This window comes from Rhamphochromis sp. 'chilingali' (genome assembly GCF_963969265.1).
Source record: "Rhamphochromis sp. 'chilingali' genome assembly, chromosome: 14".
NCBI classification, from domain to species: Eukaryota; Metazoa; Chordata; class Actinopteri; order Cichliformes; family Cichlidae; genus Rhamphochromis; species Rhamphochromis sp. 'chilingali'.
Genome location: NC_137941.1, coordinates 18,582,847 through 18,605,254, shown reverse-complemented (window position 1 = coordinate 18,605,254; position 22,408 = coordinate 18,582,847). Strand labels below are relative to the sequence as shown.

The window sequence follows — 22,408 nt, the reverse complement described above, 5'->3', positions numbered from 1 at the left end:
TCTGTTATGACCAGTACATGCATACACACACTTTTCCCAGAGAAACAAAATGCAATAAAACACACAAACAGGAGTGTTCCCAAGATTTTTTGAAATGAGGTGGCACTGGGGGACCAACAATCAGCTGGCAGGGGGCATGAGAAAACAGAAAATTCTATGAGAAATAAATATCAAACCACGTCACTAAAAGACAAACTGAAAATTCAGCACATTAGAAAAACTTTAGTTGTTGCCTTAATAAATGTGCATTGGATGTGGGTGACCCTTGACCATGGAACTGAAACAAAACATTAAACACTGAGTCCCAAGGTAATGGAGCTCACAAATTGCAGTCTGGTTGCAACCATTAATGTCTATTGTTCTGCTGAGTGGTAGAATTAAAGACAGATCTCCCATTATTCCTTTGTTTTATGTTAACCTGTGCAAGGTAAAAAAGTAATGTTAGGCAGTGGACCAAGTCACTGTGAAGTACATATATGAGTCAGTTTTTTATTAGCACACCCTTATTATTCAGTTGCATATCGTTATATAGCTGTATTACGATAACTCACTGAGGAGCACAATACTGTTTTTCCTCAAAAACAGATGATGGTGTTGCAATGTTATGACAACACAGCTTTGGAGAGGTGACACAGGAGGCCCAAAACTGTAGCCACGTCCTTGAACATGAGTAGTTATAACTTCTATCCCTCCCTCCATCCATCCCTCCATCCATCCATCCATTTACTTTCCCTTATACAATTCAAGGATGTGGAGCTGGATGTCTGGAGCAGCTAATCCCCACCTGGCAGCAGGGGTGCATCCTGGCTGGGTAGGTTATCAGAATCCATTACGGACAGAAAACCTCAAATTCACTGTCAAATCCACATCTAAACCAGTTCAGGAGAATGTCTTTGGACTGTGGGCGGAAACTCATATGATAATATCTTCCATTGTACCATTTTGCTTAATAACTCGTTTTTTTAATACTGAAAAAATGTCATTTTGTAATTTAAAAAAATGAAGACAGAGAAGTTCTGTATATTATCCTTTTCATGCTTTTAAAATATATTTGCAAAAGTGTTTTAAGACACGGAGCGAAACTCACCATCGCAGTGGGATCACCGACCTCTTTATCAAGCCCCGCCCACACTCCCGGAACAGGAAGTACCAGCGCGTTGCTGCTGACGTTGGTGCTGTCTAATCTAACGATGGCGTCCACAGATCAGTCCCTCTTGGACTTAACAGATAAGGAAACCCGGGAGAAACTGTCGCTATGGGACCGCCGTGCCGATGCCACGGCTCCCCTCACGGAGAAACAGATGGACTCCGTCCTGGAGATCCGAGCCGCGGCCGAAAAGCTCTCTGTGCCCTCTGAGGTGAGCTGGAGCTCTGGACTCTGCTAGCTAGCTAGCAGTGCTGCTAACTTACTTTCTAAACGCAAGTGATGTCAAATAAAAGTCGAGGCTGCCACTGTATGACCTTAATTCCCCCTTTCATTACGTTACAAGTTAATTTATCTGGCATGTATGTATTTGTGCTTCACCACCTCGTCAACATGTCCAGGTAGTTAGCTTGAAATCAAGGAGCTTAGAAATAAGGAGCCTTGTTTTGTTTTGCAGCTACCCATTGAAGACTTGTGTAGCTTGTCATCTAGATCCTTGCAGTCCCCTTTCACTGCGACTGTTCCCGATTCAACAGAAAACATCCTGCTCAAAGGATTTCAGATGCTCAACATGGAAAACAATAGAATAGAAACTGCACAACAGGTGTCTGACCCAGTCAGCTTTAAGCAGTTATGCACCCAGTCAGATTTACCATACCTTAATAAGATGCATGGGTGTAATATAATTCCTTTTTTTTTTGTAGTTTTTTGCCTGGTTTGCCAGGCTGCAGGCAAACATGGGCCAGGACGAGAATGCAAAATACAGGTATGTAAATCTTATACTCCTCTGTAGTGTCATGCTGTGTGTAGGGCTGGATATTGATAAGATTATATACAAGTTATAGGCTGGATCCTTTACCAGTTGTCTAATTTATTCCTGATCAGCTTTCCAAAAAGATAGGCCTTAATAGGTCATGAATCAAGTTATGTATTAGTCTCAAGTGTACAGTACAAATAACCTCACTGAGGTTCGCATATGCTTCACTGCCATGTGTTTTTCATAAATTTTAATATTTGGTATTGCTCTGCTCCAGAACACCAGGCATTTTTTTGTTTTCAAACCAGCTCTTCATCTAAATAATCATCATTGCATGTCTAAAATCACAATTTTAGTCACCCATCATGCTTGGATTGAATTTTCCCTAATATCGGTTTTCCATCACTTTTATATCAAGATGAAATCTTTTTGCTTGCTCATCGCTGACATAACCTAAATTTGGTGGAAAAAATTAGAGATGAAAATGTAAAACGTGCATCTTCAGTGAAATTCTGGCCCCCTACCCAGCATGTTGGCCATAAGCTCAGCGTTATTCTCTGCTCTGCAAAAATTCTGGACAATGTGCACCAGTGCTTCCAAAGCTGCAGATTCATTTGGTGTCATTTTTCTTTTTGAACTTGTCACCGAGTATCCATTCAGTTTTCTATCCAGTTATTCTCGTTGTTGACTACTTGGAAAATAATAACTTAAAAAAAAGAACATATACATGAACCAGCAAGTGAAATTTGTAAAGGTGTTGGCGAAAGTGCTTGTTGAACAGTGTATCAGATGTTTGCATTCTGAATCAGAGAAACACATCAGCTTTGATTTAAAGGCATTATTAAACATGCATAATTCTATTTGCAAGGTTCAAGCTTTCTGTTCGGTCAGACAGTCAGATTTATGTTCACCAGTCATGTTTGAGAAGACATTTGCATGCAGCTTAATAGTTGGTGAGGGCAGCAAAAGAAGAAACGATTGAAATGAGATTTCTAACCATCGGAGATACTCCAACAGTTTTGTTTTTTAAAATCACTTTTTATAAAAGAACTCATTGGCATTTTTAAACAATGACTGGCAGACTGAACAGGAAGGTTTGACCCGGATATCCACTAACTCTGCGAAGGCCAGCAGACAATAGCCAGAGGTTTTCCAGATTGTGTGTGCGTTGACTGGGTGTTTGTTTAGAGGAGGACAAGGTCAAATTACATGTTTTTGAAAGAATAAATCAGAATCAAACATGATGCTCTGTGATGCATCCATCCTTCGTCTGCTTATCCAGTTGAGGGTCGTGGGGGGCTGGAGTCGATCCATCCTACTGTTAGAGGCAGGGTACACCGTGGATAGGTCATTAATCAGGTGTAACACACAGAGACAGATAGCCATTTAAGCTCACATTCACATCTACTGTCAGTTTAGAATCACTGGCCTAACGCCATGCGGGAGGAAGCTGGAATATCCAGAGAGAACCCACGCAGACAGATGTGTGACGGTGCTAAACACTGCATCACCATTCTCTCCCACCTCTGTGCTTTATAAAATGCACCATCATACACTACTCACTCAGTTTTCAGATCTCTTAATTGCAGCAAAGTTGTTTCAAGAGTAAAATGAATGAAGTAAGAAATGACAGCTCACAGTGTGCGCTGCTTTCACATATCATCAGGCATGCGCCGCTGTGTTAGTTTCACTCAGCCAAAAAAGTGCAACCATCAAGTGTCACCTTACTGTTGCTGTTGTCAAATCTTCTAAAGCATGAAGCCAATATTTAGCTTCAGTGCACTATGCTGTCAAAGTTGAATGAAAGGAAGCAAAAGATAATGTCTGCTTTCCACTTAGGAAAACCAGAGATGATCTAAACTGCTACCAGGAACACTGTGATGTTATACTAAAAGATGTCAACACAGCTCTTGAGCACTTGGATTCCCTTCAGAAACAGTACCTGTTTGTGTCCAATAAGACTGGCGCCCTACATGAGGCCTGTGAACAGCTTCTTAAAGAACAGGTGAGATGCGCACGGGCACATCAGACTGTAAGCACTTTCCTTTATTAAAATCAGAAGATCCCTGGTAATCAGAAATTGTATGTACTTTGATGCAATGTAAAGCATATATAATTATTAAATAAAGCCATTTTTGGTGTCATTTTGTAAAGATTATTCTTATTTTAAGTTAATCAATATGTGCTTGAAATACTGATTTCCTGCTTTAATTCAAGTTGTTTTACAATAAAATTGTATTAACTGTTTATGAATTCAAGTCAAATTTATATGAAGTCCCCAGTTTTCAACATTAATTGATCACTCACAACTGCCTGAGAAGTAATTTCATGGAAAGATGAAGCCTGTTCCCTCGTTATTTCATGACAAATGAAGAAGATAAAAAAAGCTGTTTTAAATTTGTAATTAAAAGCTTTTCAAAGGAATATGAGGATGTCAGAGAGATGATGATGATTCAAGGGAGGGAGATCATCGTTAGGATAAAAAACAAAACAAATGAACCTTCCAGAAAAATAACATCATCTTTGGAAGTGGTCAAATCAGCAAACTGGTGCATTCTTAAAGATAATGAATGCACTGGCCAGCTCAGCTATGCCAAAGAGCCTGAAAGACCACAGAGAACTAAGTGCGTGATGACAGAATTATTTCCATGATTAAGAAAAACTACTTCAAAATATCTAACCAAGTCAACAACACTCTTAAGGTGGTGGATGTATCATTGTCAAGGTCTACAAAGAAGAAAATGAAATTATGGACTATACCAAACCAGGGATGGTAATAATTGTTTCGCCGTTCTCTGAGGAATAAATTAGTACATTGTTGAGTCTGCTGTTAAATGTCTTATAAATGTGTTATAAACTCGAGCTTTTTGCTTTTTGTTCTTTTTTTTTCCCCCCACAAGTGTTGGAGATTTGTGCTCAGGCTCGTAGAGACTGGACTGTTGTTAGAAGCTGAACTGAAATTATTAAGCTTCTTATAGCATGATTTTTATTATCTATTTTTGCTTGTTTTAACAATGGTGTTTTGTTTTCTCTCTGTTTGCAGGCAGAACTTGTTGACCTGGCAGAAAGCATACAGCAGAAACTGTCATATTTTAATGAGTTAGAAAACATAAACACGGTAGGCTGTGTCTGTTTGTTTGTTCGTTTGTTAAATGACTAAAACTATGCACTGAAATATGTTTAACTGGTTATTAGATATAGATTTTATTTTCGCACTCAGTTGCTGTAATTTTAAATAAGAAATTATTCTCAATTTTTACATCTTGAAAAATAAGACGAAGTAAAATCTGTAGTTTCTTGTTTTTTTTCTAGATATAGATTTAATTTTTACTGATCTGAAATTATGAATAACACACATAGCAGTGTTTACCAAAAACATTTTTTTTAAATTATAAAAAAGTATTAATTAATTAAAATCGAATGTCTTTGCCTTTGCAGAAACTGAACTCGCCAACCTTGTCTGTAAATAGTGAAGGTTTTATACCAATGCTGTCTAAGTTGGATGACTGCATTGAATATGTTTCATCACATGTAAGTACATTGTGCTGTCAGTTTTGCCTTTGAAGATCTCGTTTTACCTTTTTGTAGGAATATCAGGGATAGAGTAATCAGTAATCAGAAGGATGTGACATTTTTGTTGGAAGCGAATTTCCTTTTATGTAGTGAATGCACATTTACAGCGTGTGATGGAAAAGTTCTGTAAAAAGATCCATTAAAATCAAAAACATGCCCTATATTGTGTTAAAGGTCATATTCTTTTACACCTCTAAAGCATTTTTAGTGCAGATGGTATTTTTTACAACTTTTAGTGGAAGTCTTGTTATTGTCCCTTGCACTTGTGATCTGGACCTCTACCAGCGTGTCAAAACTGCAGACATTGTTGCTGGGAGACAAATCTCATGAGTGGTTCTGATGGTGAGGGAAAATTGTTTTGGTATACCTCCAAAAAAGTGCACTGTGAGCCATCCCGCCGTGCACAATACTTTAGATTGTTTCCTCAAAATGTTCTCCGTCAGACACCTCAGGATGTTACAGTAGAACTCGGCATTGATAAAATTTATGTTGAGCAATAAGCTGCCTTCAGGCTTGGACACTCAGGAGTCATCAACTTAAAAAAATGCTTGCTCATACCCAGAGATCCAGATGTCTTGATGAGCCTCCAGATGAAATCATGTTGAAACAGGAATTTGTGCTTCCTCTCTGTGTGAGTTTGAGGTCCAAAGTGAAATTGCAGAGTGCACAGTGCATGTGGTCAGAACAGGATTTACAGTCTAGAAATAGCACCATGGACACGACCAGCAAGGTGACCTTGAGCGCGTCAAATCTTTTGATTATCATGGAGGTGCTCTCAGAACACTTTAATCACACCTCATATGCTCAGTGTACATTTACAGTGAGTAATCGGGCACCGGTGAGTAATCAGGGATGTAGACAAGGGGGTGGGGATCAGGGAAACGCAGACCAAAATGATAACCTGTGATAACTCCAGAATGAATGATGTTTAACACTTGCTTATCTCTTTTCATTCCAGCCAAGTTTCAAGGACTATCCTGTTTATTTGGCCAAATTTAAACAATGTCTCTCTAAAGCTATGCATTTCATGAAGATTCACATTGTAAACACTATGCAAAACCTCACAAGCCAGTTAACAAAAAGGGTAAGTAAGCATTCTGTTTTTCTTTAGTGCTATTGACCACTGGTACACACACTGTATGCGTTTAGTGGAGTTTAATTTTGATTTCTTTTTGACTCCCACAGGATCCAATGGGTTTAACTAATGCAGACAACGCCTTTACCCTTTACTATGTAAAGTTCAGAGCAGCTTCACCAAAAGTTCGGGTGAGTTTAACGTTCTGTTGCCTGCTATTTATGCAGATCATAATTTTCTACAGTAAAAATCAAAATTTCTTTTTTCCCCTCTTCAGTCATTGATTGAACAGATAGAGCAGCGAGCAGAGAAGATTCCAGAGTGAGTATTTCTTTAGAAAAAGGCAGTAGTGGCAGCGGTAGCATTAACCTTTTATAAATGTATATTTTGTTATAGTTAATGTGCTAAATGAAGTCTTCTATATTTATATTTATGCAAACAGATACCATCAGCTTCTTGATGAAGTTCATCAGTGTTATCTTGATCAAAGAGAGCAGCTCTTAAGTCCCTGCATTACATCCACCATTACTGACTTGACCAGCCAGAACAGCAAAGACCACTGTGCTTTGGTAAGTCTACTTAAAGGCTGGAATGGCTCTTTAGATATAGTAAGGTGACATTTGAGTTTGCTAAGAATGGACAGCTTGGGGCCCTCTGGGATATTTTCTGCACTGTGTTGAAGCACAAAGCTGTGCACATTATAAATGACCTTAACTTGAAGTTGTGAACAGCAGGGGTCCAGAGATTTCTCCTGTTTTATTCAGAAGTGGATTGCTTTGGAGACTAGGTGTTGTCAGTGTATCCCTAGTCATCCATAACAGTGCTGATTATTACGCTTTGTGTCTGAAATTTTAATAGACCCAAAAATTGGCACAATAAAAGTAAAACTTTTTTCTTTTAGTCATCTCCAATTTCATACTTCCGACAAACCCGATCCAGTTTTAAAGCCTGCAAAGGTTCAGTATTTTGACACTATCATGGCATTTGAAGCACTTCTCTAATTGGCTTGATGGGGATGCTATAATTAAAGCATTTCATGCAACAGAACGTCATAACAGCCGCACCATCTGCTCAGGTTATGCATCTTGTTAATGACTGCTGTAATAGGTGGCTGTATCATTTATGTGTGTTTGCTTGTTTGAGGTGAAGCCAAAGTATTTGCAGGCAATACAGCATGTGATCATTATGTGTATTTGTACAGGTTCGCAGTGGCTGTGCCTTTATGGTTCACGTGTGTCAGGATGAACACCAGCTGTACAATGAGTTCTTCTCCAAACCTACACCTAAACTAGAGTGAGCGGTATTCACATTAGTGTTTAGTAGCTCATGCAGGAAATGTGTGTTTGTTTAAGGTGTGGCATTTTAAACAGAACAATAGGCATTTCCAGTTTTGCTTATTATGTGCAGTGTTATGACAGTTTGTATTGTAGTTTAAGGGCTTTTTTTGCATATTTAAATATCGAAATGCCATTACTTAAGTCTTTGATTCTGCCAATGGAAGCTTAGACAGAAAGTATCGCATATGTTTCTTACAATGCATTGAAACAGTTTTTAATATCTGACAGTGAGCTGCTGGAGAAGCTGTGTTTGTCCCTGTATGATGTCCTCCGGCCTCTGATAATTCACATCATCCACCTGGAAACCCTGTCTGAGCTCTGTAGCATCCTCAAGAATGAGATGTTGGAAGATCATGTTCAAAATAATGGTATGTTGGAACTTGGTTCCTTTTTCTTCTTTCTGTAGGCGATTATTTGACTTGCACAGTCATGAAGAGAAGTTAAAAAATAAATTCTGCCAGCTCATCAATATTTCTGACAGTCTTCTTCAGTGCCACATCTCATATCACAACATGTCAGCTGAGTTATTGTCAGGACTCTTTTTCAGCCACTGTTCTGTGTTGTTGATTGATAGACTTGTATCTTGTGGATCGATGTTTTTGTTGCATCACCCAATCTTTCTTAAGCTAGAGTTCTTGTATTGCTTGGCTGAAATTCTCCCATAAAATTTAAAATTTCTTTCAAATAATTGCAAAGCCTCTTGGCTCCTGCTCAATCACACTCCACAGTTGGGATGAGGTTTTGATATTGGTGTGGAGTGCCTTTTTTCTGTCCTAACACAGCAGAAATGTTGTGCAGCACCGAGGCAAACTTGAGACATGTTTCTTTTTTTAAAAACTCTTGAGAGCAGTGGTATTTTTTTTGTAGTGTTCTTTCATTACCGTCATTTTCATTTACTGCTTTTCTTCTTATGGACATGTGATCAGAGACAAAGCGAGCTGTGAGTGAGGGTCCTTGGGTCCTTTTTCACATTGTGCTTTTGGCTTGATTTTTGCCAGACACCCACTCCTAGGTAGAGTAGCAACAGACCTGATTTTCTTCATTTTGTGGTGAGTTTGATAAACTCCCAGGTCTGCAAAATTCTGGGATAATTCTGGCTGGATTTGTAGAGTTGATTGATATTGTTTAGTTTCCTGACACCGACCCAGCTTTTAAACATAGTCAGCAAGTTTTCAATAGGGTTGAATTCAGGGCTTTTGGAAGGCCAATCCAGAAGCTCAAGTCTAGGCTGCTCTATCCATTCTGATCCCAGTTTTGATGTGTGTTTGGGATCATTGTCCTGTTGGAACACCCAACTTTGTCCAAGCTTCAGTCATCTAGCTTTTGATTTGAGGTGTGAAGTTGAAGTTTGAAACTTTCCAACTTGTATAAATCTATAATTCACTTTCTTAGATCGTCACTGGGTTTCACTGGACCTTTCCATTTTGTTTCGGGGGTTTTTTGTTATATCTGTCAGCCCAGTGAGAAGTGTCAAATTCTTTTTATAGTGTTAAAAAGAAACTGACAGTTGTAGTCAGTCATGATCCCAAATAAGAAATTAATATCACTTGGCCTTGATAAGTTAAAAGACATTGTAGAACCTTCAGTACTACCTATTAAAAGACACTTATGTTTAGTTTTGAACCTGTGTGAATGACAGAAAATCCAAATAAAGGTGTTTGCTGTAAAATCACTCCACCCCACCTCCACCACACTTCAAAGAAATCAATAAAAGCCCCAAATAAATTACCATGAGAGTAATGCCCATGGTGAGAGTATGGAAACATCTGACCACAACTCTACATCCTGAACTTACTATATTAGTATTTTAAACTTTTTAATATTTGAAATATTAAAAACTATTTGACGTTTTAATATGAGCGCCTGCATCATTCCAGCTGCATACTGTGTATCTATCTTACAGACAATAATTAAAAGTATTAAAGATCCCCTTTAATGAAAATCCACATTGTTAAAAACGGTAAATTATTTTAAAATTACAAATTAGGTGCATTTATTAAATGAGATGTATTGTTCCTCACAGAGCTCGATTGTATTTGTTGCGCTATCGAGGCACTGCACATGGATGTGTAGGCAAACGGAGGCACAGCACACTTTCTCGAATGGATTAATGAATCATAGCAAATACATTTCAGAGCAATAATCAGCTATCGCTCCAATAAGTTTATCATCCCATGGAGGAGCTGCAAGAGAAGATAGGATTTATTTGAAGCTTATGGGGCAAAGAACAACTGATTTTCCCTTTGTGCGAGACCAACACATTTTAAATCTTTTTACATAATATTCAGGTTATAGTTCAGACCCTAAAGGGACTTGTATTTGTTGAATCTTTTCACAGCAAAGTAGTGGTTGAACTGTAAACTGACCTGCGTGCTTTCATGCAGCTGCTCAGCTGGGGGCCTTTGATGCCGTTGTGAAGCAGATGCTGGAGGACGTTCAGGAGAGGCTGGTCTATAGGACTCACATTTATATCCAGACCGATATCATAGGCTACAAACCAGCTCCAGGGGATCTGGCTTACCCTGAAAAACTGGAGATGATGGAGGTAAGGTTTTTATATGTTCCTTTTTAAGATCTCTGTTATGTAGTTTTGCAGGCAAGCTTTAAGGGATAATTTGGTTTGGTTCTTATTCAAAGGCAGTGGTCCAATCCAAATATGTGCCCTAAGACCTAAACAGTTCACCTAGTATGTGATTGAGTGTTAAAAGATGCAATTGCTCAAAATATTACGAGTAGGAGTAAATAAGACTTTTGACATGTCTTATTACTTTTGTAGTGACCAAACATGTTATATACTGTTGTTGGTTTGGGACTTTATACTTTTTTTGTCTTAAGAGTAAAGATACTTGAGAAATAACAATAACTTGAGGTTAAATTGGTTCCTTTGTGTTTGTATAACTTTGTCTAAATCTTCTGGAGCTCACCTAGTTGGTGCTTTGATGTCTGGGTAACATCTTGCTGAGTGGGGACTTTTTTTTTTAAACACAGTGCTAACCTTTGGCATAAAGCTAAATGTATCTCTCCCTATAATTTATGATATTTTTGCCACTTAATTTTCCATTAAAGGTCTATTTTTAAAAAGGTTTTGGTGGAACTGAAGTCATTATTAGTCATTAACCATCTGTGCCCTCCTCAAAACCACCAGTCAGAAACAGTCATTTCACCTTGCAGAACATAGGAGTTACCCTTTAAAACATCACAGCTGAGGCAGCTGTTTTAGCTGCTGATTGGAAAGGCCTGTCTAACAAAAAGAGGTGTAGAGGTGAAAGTATTCCTGAATACGGCATGCACTTTAACTGATACAATTTTTGGGTTAGCTGGCTGAAGCACATTTTGCTGCTGATGTCTTTCACAGCAGTAAAGTGCTTTTGCTTCCTTTTTTTTGTAGGGAATACGCTGTGAATGAGTTCCTCATACAACGTCCTTTCAAAGAACCAGAACTGTCATTCTAACTTATAAATTCTGTTATGTGCTGTGGTGTCATAGTATATACTTGTCCCTCTACATATGCTTTTTTTAAATAAATAAATACTGCTGTAATACTTTCAGCTTCTATGCAGTTAGCTGCTATGCAACCTCGATGTAATTAGTGCTGCAAAAATAGTATTTTCATATACTGTGTATGTATTTTATTCATTTCTTTTTTTATTGTTGATACACTAGTTTAAATTATATGTCAGTAGAAAGGAAAAGTGGTGATCACAAGCTCCCACGTAAGTGTTTTTTCATACGCACCATTAGCACTGTCTGCAGGTCCATGAAAATATATTTTAAGTGTGAATTTAAGCCTTAGAAAACTTAAGTTTCATGAATGTCTGAACGTGTTGTTAAATATGCCTTTGAATTGTTACTAATGTCTTAAAATCTTCTAATGTCTTGCATACATACACTTTCTCAAACTCACACATTCTCTGATATTTCCTCTGATATTTATGAGTCTTTTTGTCTCGCTTCTTTGACTTTTTAAGTTTTATTTTATGTTAAACTTTCAAAGACCCATAGATTTCTTCTGTAGAAGAGACATCTAACGCTTTCTGTCTGCAGCTTCATAATAAGTTTGAATGTTTTAAGCTGAATTATGCAAATTTATTACTGTGGAATTTCTTTGGTCTTGTGAATACTCAAATGCCGTTAGATATGCCTTTGAGTCCTAACTTTTATTTAATGACTTTTAAATGTTTTGCACCTACACTTTTTTTCCCCATTAACATCAGAGCACCCTGATGTTCTTAGTATTTCTTAGATGTTTATCTGACTTCCTGTTTGTATACAAACTTGTTTTGCAAGTAAAATTTTATATTCATTTAGCCTTTTCGAAACCCGTGGGCCTCCCGTTGAAGCAAAAGTGGAAGAACATGACTTTCCAGAATCTTAAAATGTTCCTGCCTACCAACTCTCGCGTTTTACTTTCCCTGTCTTCAATAGAAAATTGCTCAGAGCTTGAAGGAAGAGCAGATGAAGCAGATGTCACAGGAGTCCGTTTTTTCTGATGTACAGCTTGACGATTCTAGTGGAAGAAGAAACAGCAGCGCTGGTCTGTGTTTCCAGATTGTGACACTAGCTTCCTGACAGTGTTTGGTGTTGCTGTCATTTATTGCCCAATGGCTTCTCCTCTTTTGAATATAGGCAAAGTAGAAGCATCTCGCCTCCAGACATCCGTCTCTCCTGCAGATCTGCATGGCATGTGGTACCCTACCGTCAGACGAACACTGGTTTGTCTGTCCAAGCTCTACAGATGTATTGATGTGAGTTCTTTGTGTTATTAGTTGTTGTTTTTTGTATGGAAACGTGTACAGCGTTTATTTTAACGCTTTTAAATTTCTTATTCGTGCATTTCCAACTCTTGGTCTTTTTCCAGAAAGCAGTCTTCCAGGGTTTATCTCAAGAAGCCTTATCTGCCTGCATCCAGTCCCTGCTTAAAGCTTCTGATATCATCCTTAAAAACAAGGTTGGCATGCAGCGTAGAGTATGCCTTTGTATTTCTTCTGAGCTTTTAAAATTGCATTTTTATTTAAAAAAAAAAAATAGTCTGGAAAGTGCCTTTCTTTTTACGTAGTAAATAAGATGTGGTCCCCGCTAATGAAAAATTCCTTCAGGCTACAAGATCCTGAACTAAAGCAGCTGGGATGTCATTTAAAGTTTATTTTAATCGGTACTTTATTATGCTCCACAGAGTGTTCAGCAGACCATCCCTTATTTATGGGCTTCTCTCACCTTCAAATTTGCTGTCAATATCTGTGCTAACTGGCCCATTTCAACCTAACGCTTTAAATTAAAGCAGCAGCATCAGTCTCAGAGGACACATTCCCACCCCTTGTTGATGTCTTTTTCCAATGTTTTAGTTGCTAGTTGAGCAATAAATGATTTCAGATGCCTTTTTCCCCCCCTCACAGTAATATGTCTCTTTCTGGCTATGGTTAATCAGCAGTTATTAATTAGGCATATTCCCTTATCGTCACTGAGCCCATGCTTTTTATGTTCTCTGTAGTTTGGATAGTCATCAGATGTCCTTTTGTTCTTGGCTGCCTGCAGTGTGGATTTTACCGTGTGCCTTTTACGTTCTGTAGACACAAATAGATGGGCAACTTTTCCTGATCAAGCACCTGCTGATAATGCGTGAACAGATTGCCCCATTTCACACCGATTTTGCCATCAAGGAAATCTCACTGGACCTGAAAAAAACGCGAGGTAAGATAATTAAAGGTGGAGGGAACATTGACGTTCAGCTCCATAAAGCCACTCATTACATTTTCATGCTCATTAAGCAACTTGTGCCTATCACATGCACCGGTGGCAACAATTAATGTGGAAATTGTAATCCAACACTATAATGTACATTAACCAGTGGCACACAGGGCAGATTTGCTCCCCCATCACCCTTCTCATAGTCAGTAAAGTATTACATGTGGCCACTAGAGGGCAATCTAATTCTGCACCAGCACAGATTTAGCGTCTCTTCTGTTTTTTCTTCTTTTTTTTTGGTTAAGATGCTGCCTTCAAAATCCTGAACCCTAAGGCTGTTCCCAAATTCTTCCGACTTAACAGTCACAACGCCATACTTGAATTCCTGTTGGAGGTAGTGTTTTTTTTTCTTCACCTTTTTTGACTAAATATACCATACACTTTATGTACTTTGATAGCACCCTGCCTGAGGGAAATGCCACTTGATAGTCCTAAAGCCTTTTTCTCTGTGGCCCCCAGGGAACACCAGAGATAAAGGAGCACTACATTGACTCTAAGAAGGATGTGGACCGACACCTGAAGTTCAGCTGTGAGCAGTTTATTCAGCAGCAGACTCAGATCTTTGTGGGGAACCTTGAGGAGTTTCTCACCAAGGTAACTGTTAGAGCGAAGGCAGAGTTAGCCTCAGGCAGCAAAGGCTCATCCTGACCTTCATTTTTTTCAGCTTTTACCTTTTACAAACATTATTTGCTTATTCAGTGATCACTGAAGGTCTCGGTACTTAACTGACAAGCGAAGATAAAATGACAGTTTGGTTTTTTTTCTTCATCGAGAAAATCTAATTCAGCGTGTGTATATATGTGTTCTTGTGCTTTGTGTTCTTTAACTGCAATAATTCTACCAGGTAACACACTGCCTATGCCTTCTTTCTACCTACCAGACTCTGTTTTGTGCTATTATTTATGTAAATACCGCTGTGATTGAATTAGTTTAAATGGCAGCAGACCCTCTTGTGCTTGTTTTCTTACCATAAATGACACAATTTAAGCCTTTTCAAATTTTCATGTTTTACCTTGGCTGCGTCTGCTTTCAGGTTGCAGCTCTTAAAACTATGGCCATCCAAGGTGGTCCCACGTACAGTATGTCTCAGCAACCTTGGGCACAGCCAGGTAAGATTTGTCTCAGGAAATGCCATAAGCATCGTACTGTAATTCATCAAAACCTGTATAGTAAATGCTAGAGGGCATGTCAGTGTTTTTTTTCTTTCTCTCTTTTCAGCAAAGATCAACGATATAGTGATGGCTACCTACCGCGTGATGAAGAGCAAGCTGCCAAGCACTTTACAGAGCATGTCCTTGTACTTGGCCAATAGAGACACAGAGTTCATCCTTTTCAAGCCTGTCCGGGTGGGTGGCAGCAAACCAAGGATATAGCATGTTACTACATGAGTCACTTTCTTTTTAAGCCATTGTTAAAGCTCGAGGAATCCAAGAATCCTTTAAGACTGTCTTTACAAAGCAGGGATATTATGCTCCCCAAGGTCCAATCAGCAGTTTTTAATAATATAAATAACACTGTATTTGCATGTATCATTTTTCGAGAGCTATAGAAAAAGGTCACGTTTGAAATCTACTTTTGGAATGACTCTTGTTTAAATTTTGGCTTTTAGATTGTGCCTTTAGCTGTAAATTGTTAGTGAGATTGAACTCTAATAGAGAAATCTTTGTGCTGCCTGTGTACTATTCGTCAAGGTGCCAGGTGAGGCTGAATGAGAGAGAAACAAAATTCAGCGGTTGACATGGAAACAAGATAGCGAGGGGACATAGGCCAGATGGAAATGCGGTTTTAATTTCCTTCCAGCACTCAGTAATAGGATGGCTTTTTCCACAGAATAACATCCAGCAGGTATTCCAAAGACTGCACGCTTTGCTTCAGGAGGAATACAGTGGAGAAGACCTTCAAATCATTGCATGTCCATCTATGGAGCAGGTACAGCACTGTGGGATTAGCACTGCCTAAAGGCATCTGACTTAGTTTTAATAACACTGCTGCAGCATCCAAAACTGCTGAAAGCAACTTGAGTGAAGAAACATTAAATAAGGTATATCAGCTAAGGCACGGTGAGCACTCATCATTTTTCACGGCTCTCTTTCAGATTAACCTGCTGCTGTCTGTGAATAAGTAATGTGGGGTGTAAGGATTCTGATTTAACTGCCTCTGGATAGTGATGGGCTGCTCCAGCGCCGGCCATGACCAGGAGCTTTGAGGTTGAGTGGGCGAGATGACCAGATGACTGCACCTGAGCTGCATGCTGGACCAGGAGAACTGAACCAACAGCAAAAAAAAGAAAAATCAGCACAGGGCCAAAGAATTTCCTATAGAAACTCAAGTAGCTACAAGTATGAAGGGGGTTCGGGTGAAGTCTACACACAAACTGGGAAGTGGAGATTATCCTGTGGGTTACTGAGTTGATCATTTTGTTTGACTAAAATTAAATGTGGTGTTGGGGGTTTTAAGGTTGCTTTGTTGTAGAACAAATCCACTTTGAAAAGGGCGGATTTGTGATTACAGTTGCATCTCTCTGTACACCAAATTGAATTTGCACACTCTGTGATGGTGGGGTGCAGGCAGCGGCGCTTCAGGTGCACGAATGGAGCCACTAAGCAGTCGCTCATCAGCGCAGGTAGCTAACAGCCAGTAAAAGGGGCTCACATTCAGAGCTCCCTTGAGTGGTTTGGAAGGGTAAGAGAAAATGCTGCAAAATGTTTTATTCATCTATTTTAAACTGTAAGAGTCTTTGTAACACAGTTAACAGAAATATGATGACCTGTAGTACGTGTGTCTCAGATCCAACAAAGTTTTCCCCTCTAATCAACGCAAAATCCAAGCAGCTGTTTTTTCACCTCCTTACAAATTGTTTTCTTATTTCTATTGCAAGTGTGTAAAGACAATGGAATGTTATGTTTTATACTTTTTCCTTTTATAACTAAGTTTATTAAAACAAATATACTTCTACTCTATCACAATAATAGACTGTTGGGAGCTGTGCCCTGCACATGACTTGTGGGTATGTTTCCTGCAAGGTAACAAAAGTAACAGGACATTATACATGTAACTTTTGCGTAGCTCTGTCCGATGTAAAATGATGTGTACAGTTATTATATTTAAGGACATTCTGATTTAAAAAAAAAAAAAAAAAAAAAAAAAAAAGTTGATGATCTTCGGCTCGTTTTATAAAGCTCTTTGTCACTGAATTCAAATTCGGAGCACACTGCAGCTTTAGTCACTTCAAACAAATGAGAAACTGCCATTCAAGGACATCATCGGCTTTAGGGGGTCTTCTTGGCAGACCGTTGCTGTTTCACTGGCAGCTGCCGTCTTTCCATCTGAGAGATGAAGCTTTGCTGACCTTCTGTGGACTGACAGGCTTTTGATAGGTGATGAGGGACTGGATGTTCTGGAGCAGGACATTGATCTCTGCACTCTTCTGCTGCAGATACCTCTGAAGCATGTCAGGCTCTGGCAGCATTAGACCTTTGCCTTGATTCAGCTGCGACAGCAAGGCAGTAGAAAGGAGAATCAATGCTTTGGTCTAAAATTAGGTTTGCTCTTCGTATCTTGTATTCCTGCAATTCCTAAAAAACTATAATAATAACACAAGCCACACTAACTTACTTTCAGTTTTGTCCAAACTTTACACTGACTTTATCAGTGTTTTGGATTGAATGCAGTTGTGTTGGGCAGAAGTGCTGTCACTGTGAAACACTACATGATGCTTATTGTCAAGACAGCTCCGGTGTTTTGCTTTTGTTTTGTTTTCCTTAAAATGTTTTGAGTTACTACAGTACGTGCCTCCACATGAAGTCAGATTTACCCTTATAAAGAGAAGCAGCGGCTGAACAATAAACCCCTCAGGGGTCTTACTGTCTCTTCCAGATCGTTTGTCATTTCCTTCTGCTGCCAAGTTTGTCAATAATTGAACAGTGAAACTTGAAATTCTTCAACAGAAACATGCTGAGAACAAAACAGAATTTAATTATATAGTAAAATGCTCATTTTATACCAATTACATTTCCACTATGAAGAAAAATAGGAAAAATATTATAGAACCAATTATAGCCATCTCCTTGGTAACCAGTAACCTGTCCTAAGTTGCTTCAGTGTGAAGCTGCTAATTTTTGTCTTTAGAGGATCACACATAGAAGACCATTCAGCTGTCAGAATAGCTGATTTTATATGTATTTATATAGTTAAGGCTGGTAATCAAAAGGATGTGCGATTGTTTGGTGAATCTCTGATCTTCAATTAGATATACACTAAAGACTCACATGAATTTTCTATTTAAAAATTTTTTTTAAAAAGTTTCGTAAGTGGTGCAACCCCTGATGAGCCAAATTTATTCATCAAAGAAGAACAAAATTAAAGGAACACACAGAAAACACATCAGATCTTAATGGGGAGAAAAAACAATATTGACTGGGTAATGTGTTAGGAACAAAAGGATGCCACATCATCTGATGGGAATGAAAATGAAAATGGGTGTGTTTGATTTCTACAGAGAGCAGAAATCAAACACACCCAAAAAATTCAAAGTGAAAAAACGATGTAGTAGTCTACTCCATGTTACAAAATGGAACTCAGTAGTTTGTATGGCCCCACATTCATTGTATGTGTATTGTGTGCATGCCTGACAGCGTCGGGACGTGCTCCTAAAGAGAAAACAGATGGTGTCTTGGGGGATCTCCTCCCAGGTCTGGACCAGGGGACCACTGAGCTCCTGGAGAGTCATTCCAGCTGCTGGATGGTAAAACATAATGTCACAGAGGTGCTTTGTGTTCTTTAGATTTTGCAAGCATGGATGCCAGTCAACAGTATCTAATCCTTTATCCAACTGGAACTTTCTCCATACTGTCTTCACATAAGACTGGGCTTTGTTATGCACTTGGAGAAACCCAGGACCTTCTGCACCAGGTTCTAAGCATATGGAGAATTTTTATAGGTCTATGCATCCCTCCAGCCATCACACTGGTCATGCTGATCGATATTACAGACAGCATAATGTTCTCCACGGCTTCCTTGGAGCCTTTCACGTCAGTCACATATTCAGGGTGAACCTGCTCTCATCTGTGAATAGCACAGGGTGCCAGTGGTGAACCTGCCAATTCTGGTATTCTATAGGAAATGCTAATTGGGCTCCACAGTGCTGGGCAGTGAGCACAGGAGCCACAAGAGGAGGTCAGGCCCTCAGGCCACCTTCATGAAGTCTGTTTCTCATTGTTTGGTCAGAGACATTTTGTGCCTCTGGCAGTGCTCACTTTGTTCCTCCTTGCACCAAAGACTGCTGATGGGTTAAGGAGCTAGAGTAACTGTCTTGTGGAATCTCCTCCATGGTTTTGGGATCGCTGGAAGTCACAACACAACCTTCTGGCAATGGTTCATATTGATGTGCGTTCTTGGAGGAGTTGGACCTGTGTGTGCTTCCTTTGCAGTGTCGAGGTAATCACCTCATGCATAGAAAGGTAATACAAAAATGTAATGTTGGAAGCCACCAGAATTGTTAGCAGTACTGACCTTTGATCTATCTACACCGCTGGGTCCCCATCAGCCACATTTTCTTCAGCAATAACTACCGCAGGCTTCAGGAAATCCTCTGATATCTCACAAGCTGCCTTCTTCACAGAAGCAGTCATTATTTATTCATTCACTCATTTTTATTATCATTTGTTTGTTAGAGAGGCAGAGAAGAGCGTTTTGGTAAAAATCTAAGCGGAAATGTTTTTATTTTAAAGGCCACGAATCTGGATTGATGTTTTTTGAGCTCTTGTCTTTTAAGAGTAATTTCAAATGGTGCTTGATTTAAGATTTTATTTATCCAGGCAGACAAATCCAAATTATTCCAAAAGATAAACAAATGGAGGTGATTTAATTCTAATCTAACAATCATTGTTTGGTTAAAGCAGACTCAAACAGAACTTCTTGGGATACCTCATGTCTTTTAGTGAATTTGGATGGTTGGGTCACAGAGAATGACTGAGAGGACATGCTCACACCGCAAAAGCACTAAAATTTGACTTATTCAGCCTTGATAGCTTACTTCTGAACCTGAATCACAGGCTATTGGCATTGTAGCTTACATAAGAGTGCTCCAATCGAAAGCTGCCAAATCCAAATTCAAAACTTGGAGTAAACTCCAGATCTGCTTAATGTATCACTGAATAATGGGGGAACAGGCTTCACCTGGCTATAAAACTGTTAGTCAGTTGTCCGATCATCTTTGAGGCTCTGAAATAGTGCACGATGTATAAAAATGGTTGTCTTTTCTAAATGGCTAATGCATTTACTTAGGTTAAACCCGATGGATTAAAGCTGAAAGACTTATCCAACCCAGTTTACTGTGTGAAGCTCAACTGAGGCTCATTGTTAAGTCACAAATTCACTAGGTTCTAAACAAAGTAGTGCTCATATATCAGAATTGGATATTTGATGTTTTAAATTACCTCGGTTTGTTTGATATCCCCAGTAATCGTAACTCACTGCTGCACACAGTGACTTCTGTGAGCAAAATCACTTATTTTCACTTCAGTCAGTTTTTATTTATCATGAGCTGCACACACACACACTCACACACACACACGCATTCTTACCTCTTTTGGGTCATTGCTGTTGACTATCAGATCGCTGGTCACCGGGGGTTTCTTCAGCGGCTGGCAGCACTCACATCAAATGTTCAGCACGGTCTGCGGCAATGCCTCTGATCCACTTGACGTTGGGGGCCTGAAGACATTATTTGAATAGATGCTTTTCATTCTCTTCTCTCTGTCTTTGTCTCTAAAAGACACTGTCAGAAACACAGCATCTAAATATCCCAGCAGCTAATGAGGTATTCAAAGACAGGGTCAGAGACGGACACATTTTAAAACAAGCAAAAGCCCCTACAGGCAAGCTTTGATGCAAAAAAGAAAAAGAAAGAAATGCACACTAATTGCATGGTCCATAAATGAATTCACATTTATAGCAGGGGATGAAAACCAGCAGTTTAAAAGTAGTACTTTCTTGCATACCTTGTCCAGACTAGTTAGCAGCTCATTCGTTTCTCGTTGGCAGGCTGGAGGAGCTGGGGGAGTTTCCGTGCTGAGCAAATCCAACACTTCATTATCTGGGGATATCTCCACCTCAGATTTCGTGTTTTTAGGAACACTCTGAGGAGAAAAAAAAAAACAAAGACACTTCATAATTTATTAAATTCTTTGAGGTCTTTAACTTGTGCTTCATGAATAAATCAAAACCGTGAAACTCGGTCTCTGGATACCATGTCATATCATCTTTCACAAGATAAAACTTACACTGTGACAAGGATAGACAAGGCTCTGAAAACCCACATTCAGTATTTCTTTGGCAATAGGAAAAAGATCTCTGAAAAACACAAAAAAGCCTCCGTGTATGCTAATTGTATCAATTCACCATTTATTTCTCGACTCTCCAGAAAAAAAGGGTGTTTTTAAATGTTGGTTTAATAGCATAAAACACTAGAATCTAGCTACACTAGGCAAATTAGACAATTCCTCGAGAGATTATTGTTGTAAACATTCTCCGTAGTATATATCCTGATTATAACCTTCCTTTTTGTACAAATGTTGATTTTTTTTTTCTTCTTTCTTTTGTTGTCTCCATCTCACTTGATTTGCCTAGCGAGTCAGGTTTTTGCATCATTACTGTGATACTTTTGGAGATGCGCAGAGAAACCACAAAAAAAGGAAGAAGCAGACACAGAATGGACGGATAAAAACAACAATTTTCACCGCTAGTGTAAGCAATTGTGTCTATAAGACACCACAACAGGGAAAAAACTTTACCTCAAGTTCTTTAAATCCTACCTCATCTTCTGTTTGATCTCTCCTGTTCTCGCCACAGCCATTAGTGTACAGGACTGTGCACAGTATATGGTGTGGATAAAAGCAAAATCAAAAGCTTTACGGACTTTAGATGTTTAGAGTCTTATCCATCAAACAGGTACCATTAGCTTGGTATATTTGATTGGTTCCAAATTCATCCTGCTGCATGACAACAAGGCAAACACGCAGCCAGAGACATAAAAGACTATCGTCAGTGACAAGCAAAACAACGAAGCATGCAACAGATGGTATGATCCTCTCAGAAGTCTGATCTTAATATCTACTTAGTAGGAAAGAACACAAAGAAACTAAGCAACCGAGTCAGTCTGAGTGGGCCTACCGTCTTCAAAAACCATGTGCATATACAACTAAAGCACAACAACTGCATTATTCTTAAATTAAGATAATTAGTAGTGTCTTATGTGTAATTAAAAGCTAACATTTTAGTTAGAATACACTGCCTGGCATGTCAGTGTGTAAGATTTTTCTACAGTGATACATTTTTCATTTACAATTTCAGTGATTTGCACAGGATATGCCAGTTTCACTACATGCTGAACACTTTTCCAGTTATTTATATATACTGTATATTTAAATATAACATGTGATAGTATGGATCCAGTTTGTTGTGCATTTCCAATGACACTGAAAACCTTGTTAAATATACTTTACACTACTGTACTTAATCACGCTCATGCCAACAAAGCAGAGGAGGGAAGAGCCAAAAGAAAAAGACATTGCTACCAACATTTTTGCCTCAGCGCTGTGTTGTGTGTCATGATCCGTACAACTTGGACAAGTTAACACGGCGTTATGGTCATGGTTAGTACATGCCATTTAAATCTCTGGGGAATGTGTTAATTGACAGTCTTCTTATGGGCCATTTTTATTAGCGGGAACAGGAGGTTGAGATGGACGTGGCAGAACTGATGATGCTGAGCTTTTCAC

At 39.0% G+C, this 22,408-nt stretch overlaps 1 protein-coding gene across 2 annotated transcripts; it reads left to right on the top strand.

Annotated features, from left to right (window-relative positions):
- The first annotated feature begins 1,152 nt into the window (after positions 1–1,152).
- Positions 1,153–17,475, top strand: cog3 (component of oligomeric golgi complex 3). 2 transcript variants are annotated; one of them, XM_080903548.1, is made up of 23 exons: positions 1,153–1,358; positions 1,602–1,748; positions 1,849–1,910; positions 3,741–3,906; positions 4,945–5,019; positions 5,340–5,432; positions 6,433–6,558; positions 6,660–6,740; positions 6,827–6,870; positions 6,992–7,118; positions 7,751–7,842; positions 8,115–8,254; positions 10,271–10,431; positions 12,312–12,420; positions 12,513–12,631; positions 12,745–12,834; positions 13,454–13,574; positions 13,874–13,962; positions 14,088–14,222; positions 14,662–14,737; positions 14,847–14,974; positions 15,459–15,557; positions 15,724–17,474. In XM_080903548.1, exons 1-23 carry the CDS (start codon positions 1,191–1,193, stop codon positions 15,751–15,753), a joined length of 2,478 nt encoding a protein of 825 aa, XP_080759674.1. In that variant the 5' UTR covers positions 1,153–1,190; the 3' UTR covers positions 15,754–17,474. The 2 variants fall into 2 exon arrangements, with proteins under 2 accessions (XP_080759674.1, XP_080759675.1); XM_080903549.1 differs by lacking the exon at positions 1,602–1,748 and having other exon boundaries at positions 15,724–17,475.
- Positions 17,476–22,408: the final 4,933 nt, after the last annotated feature.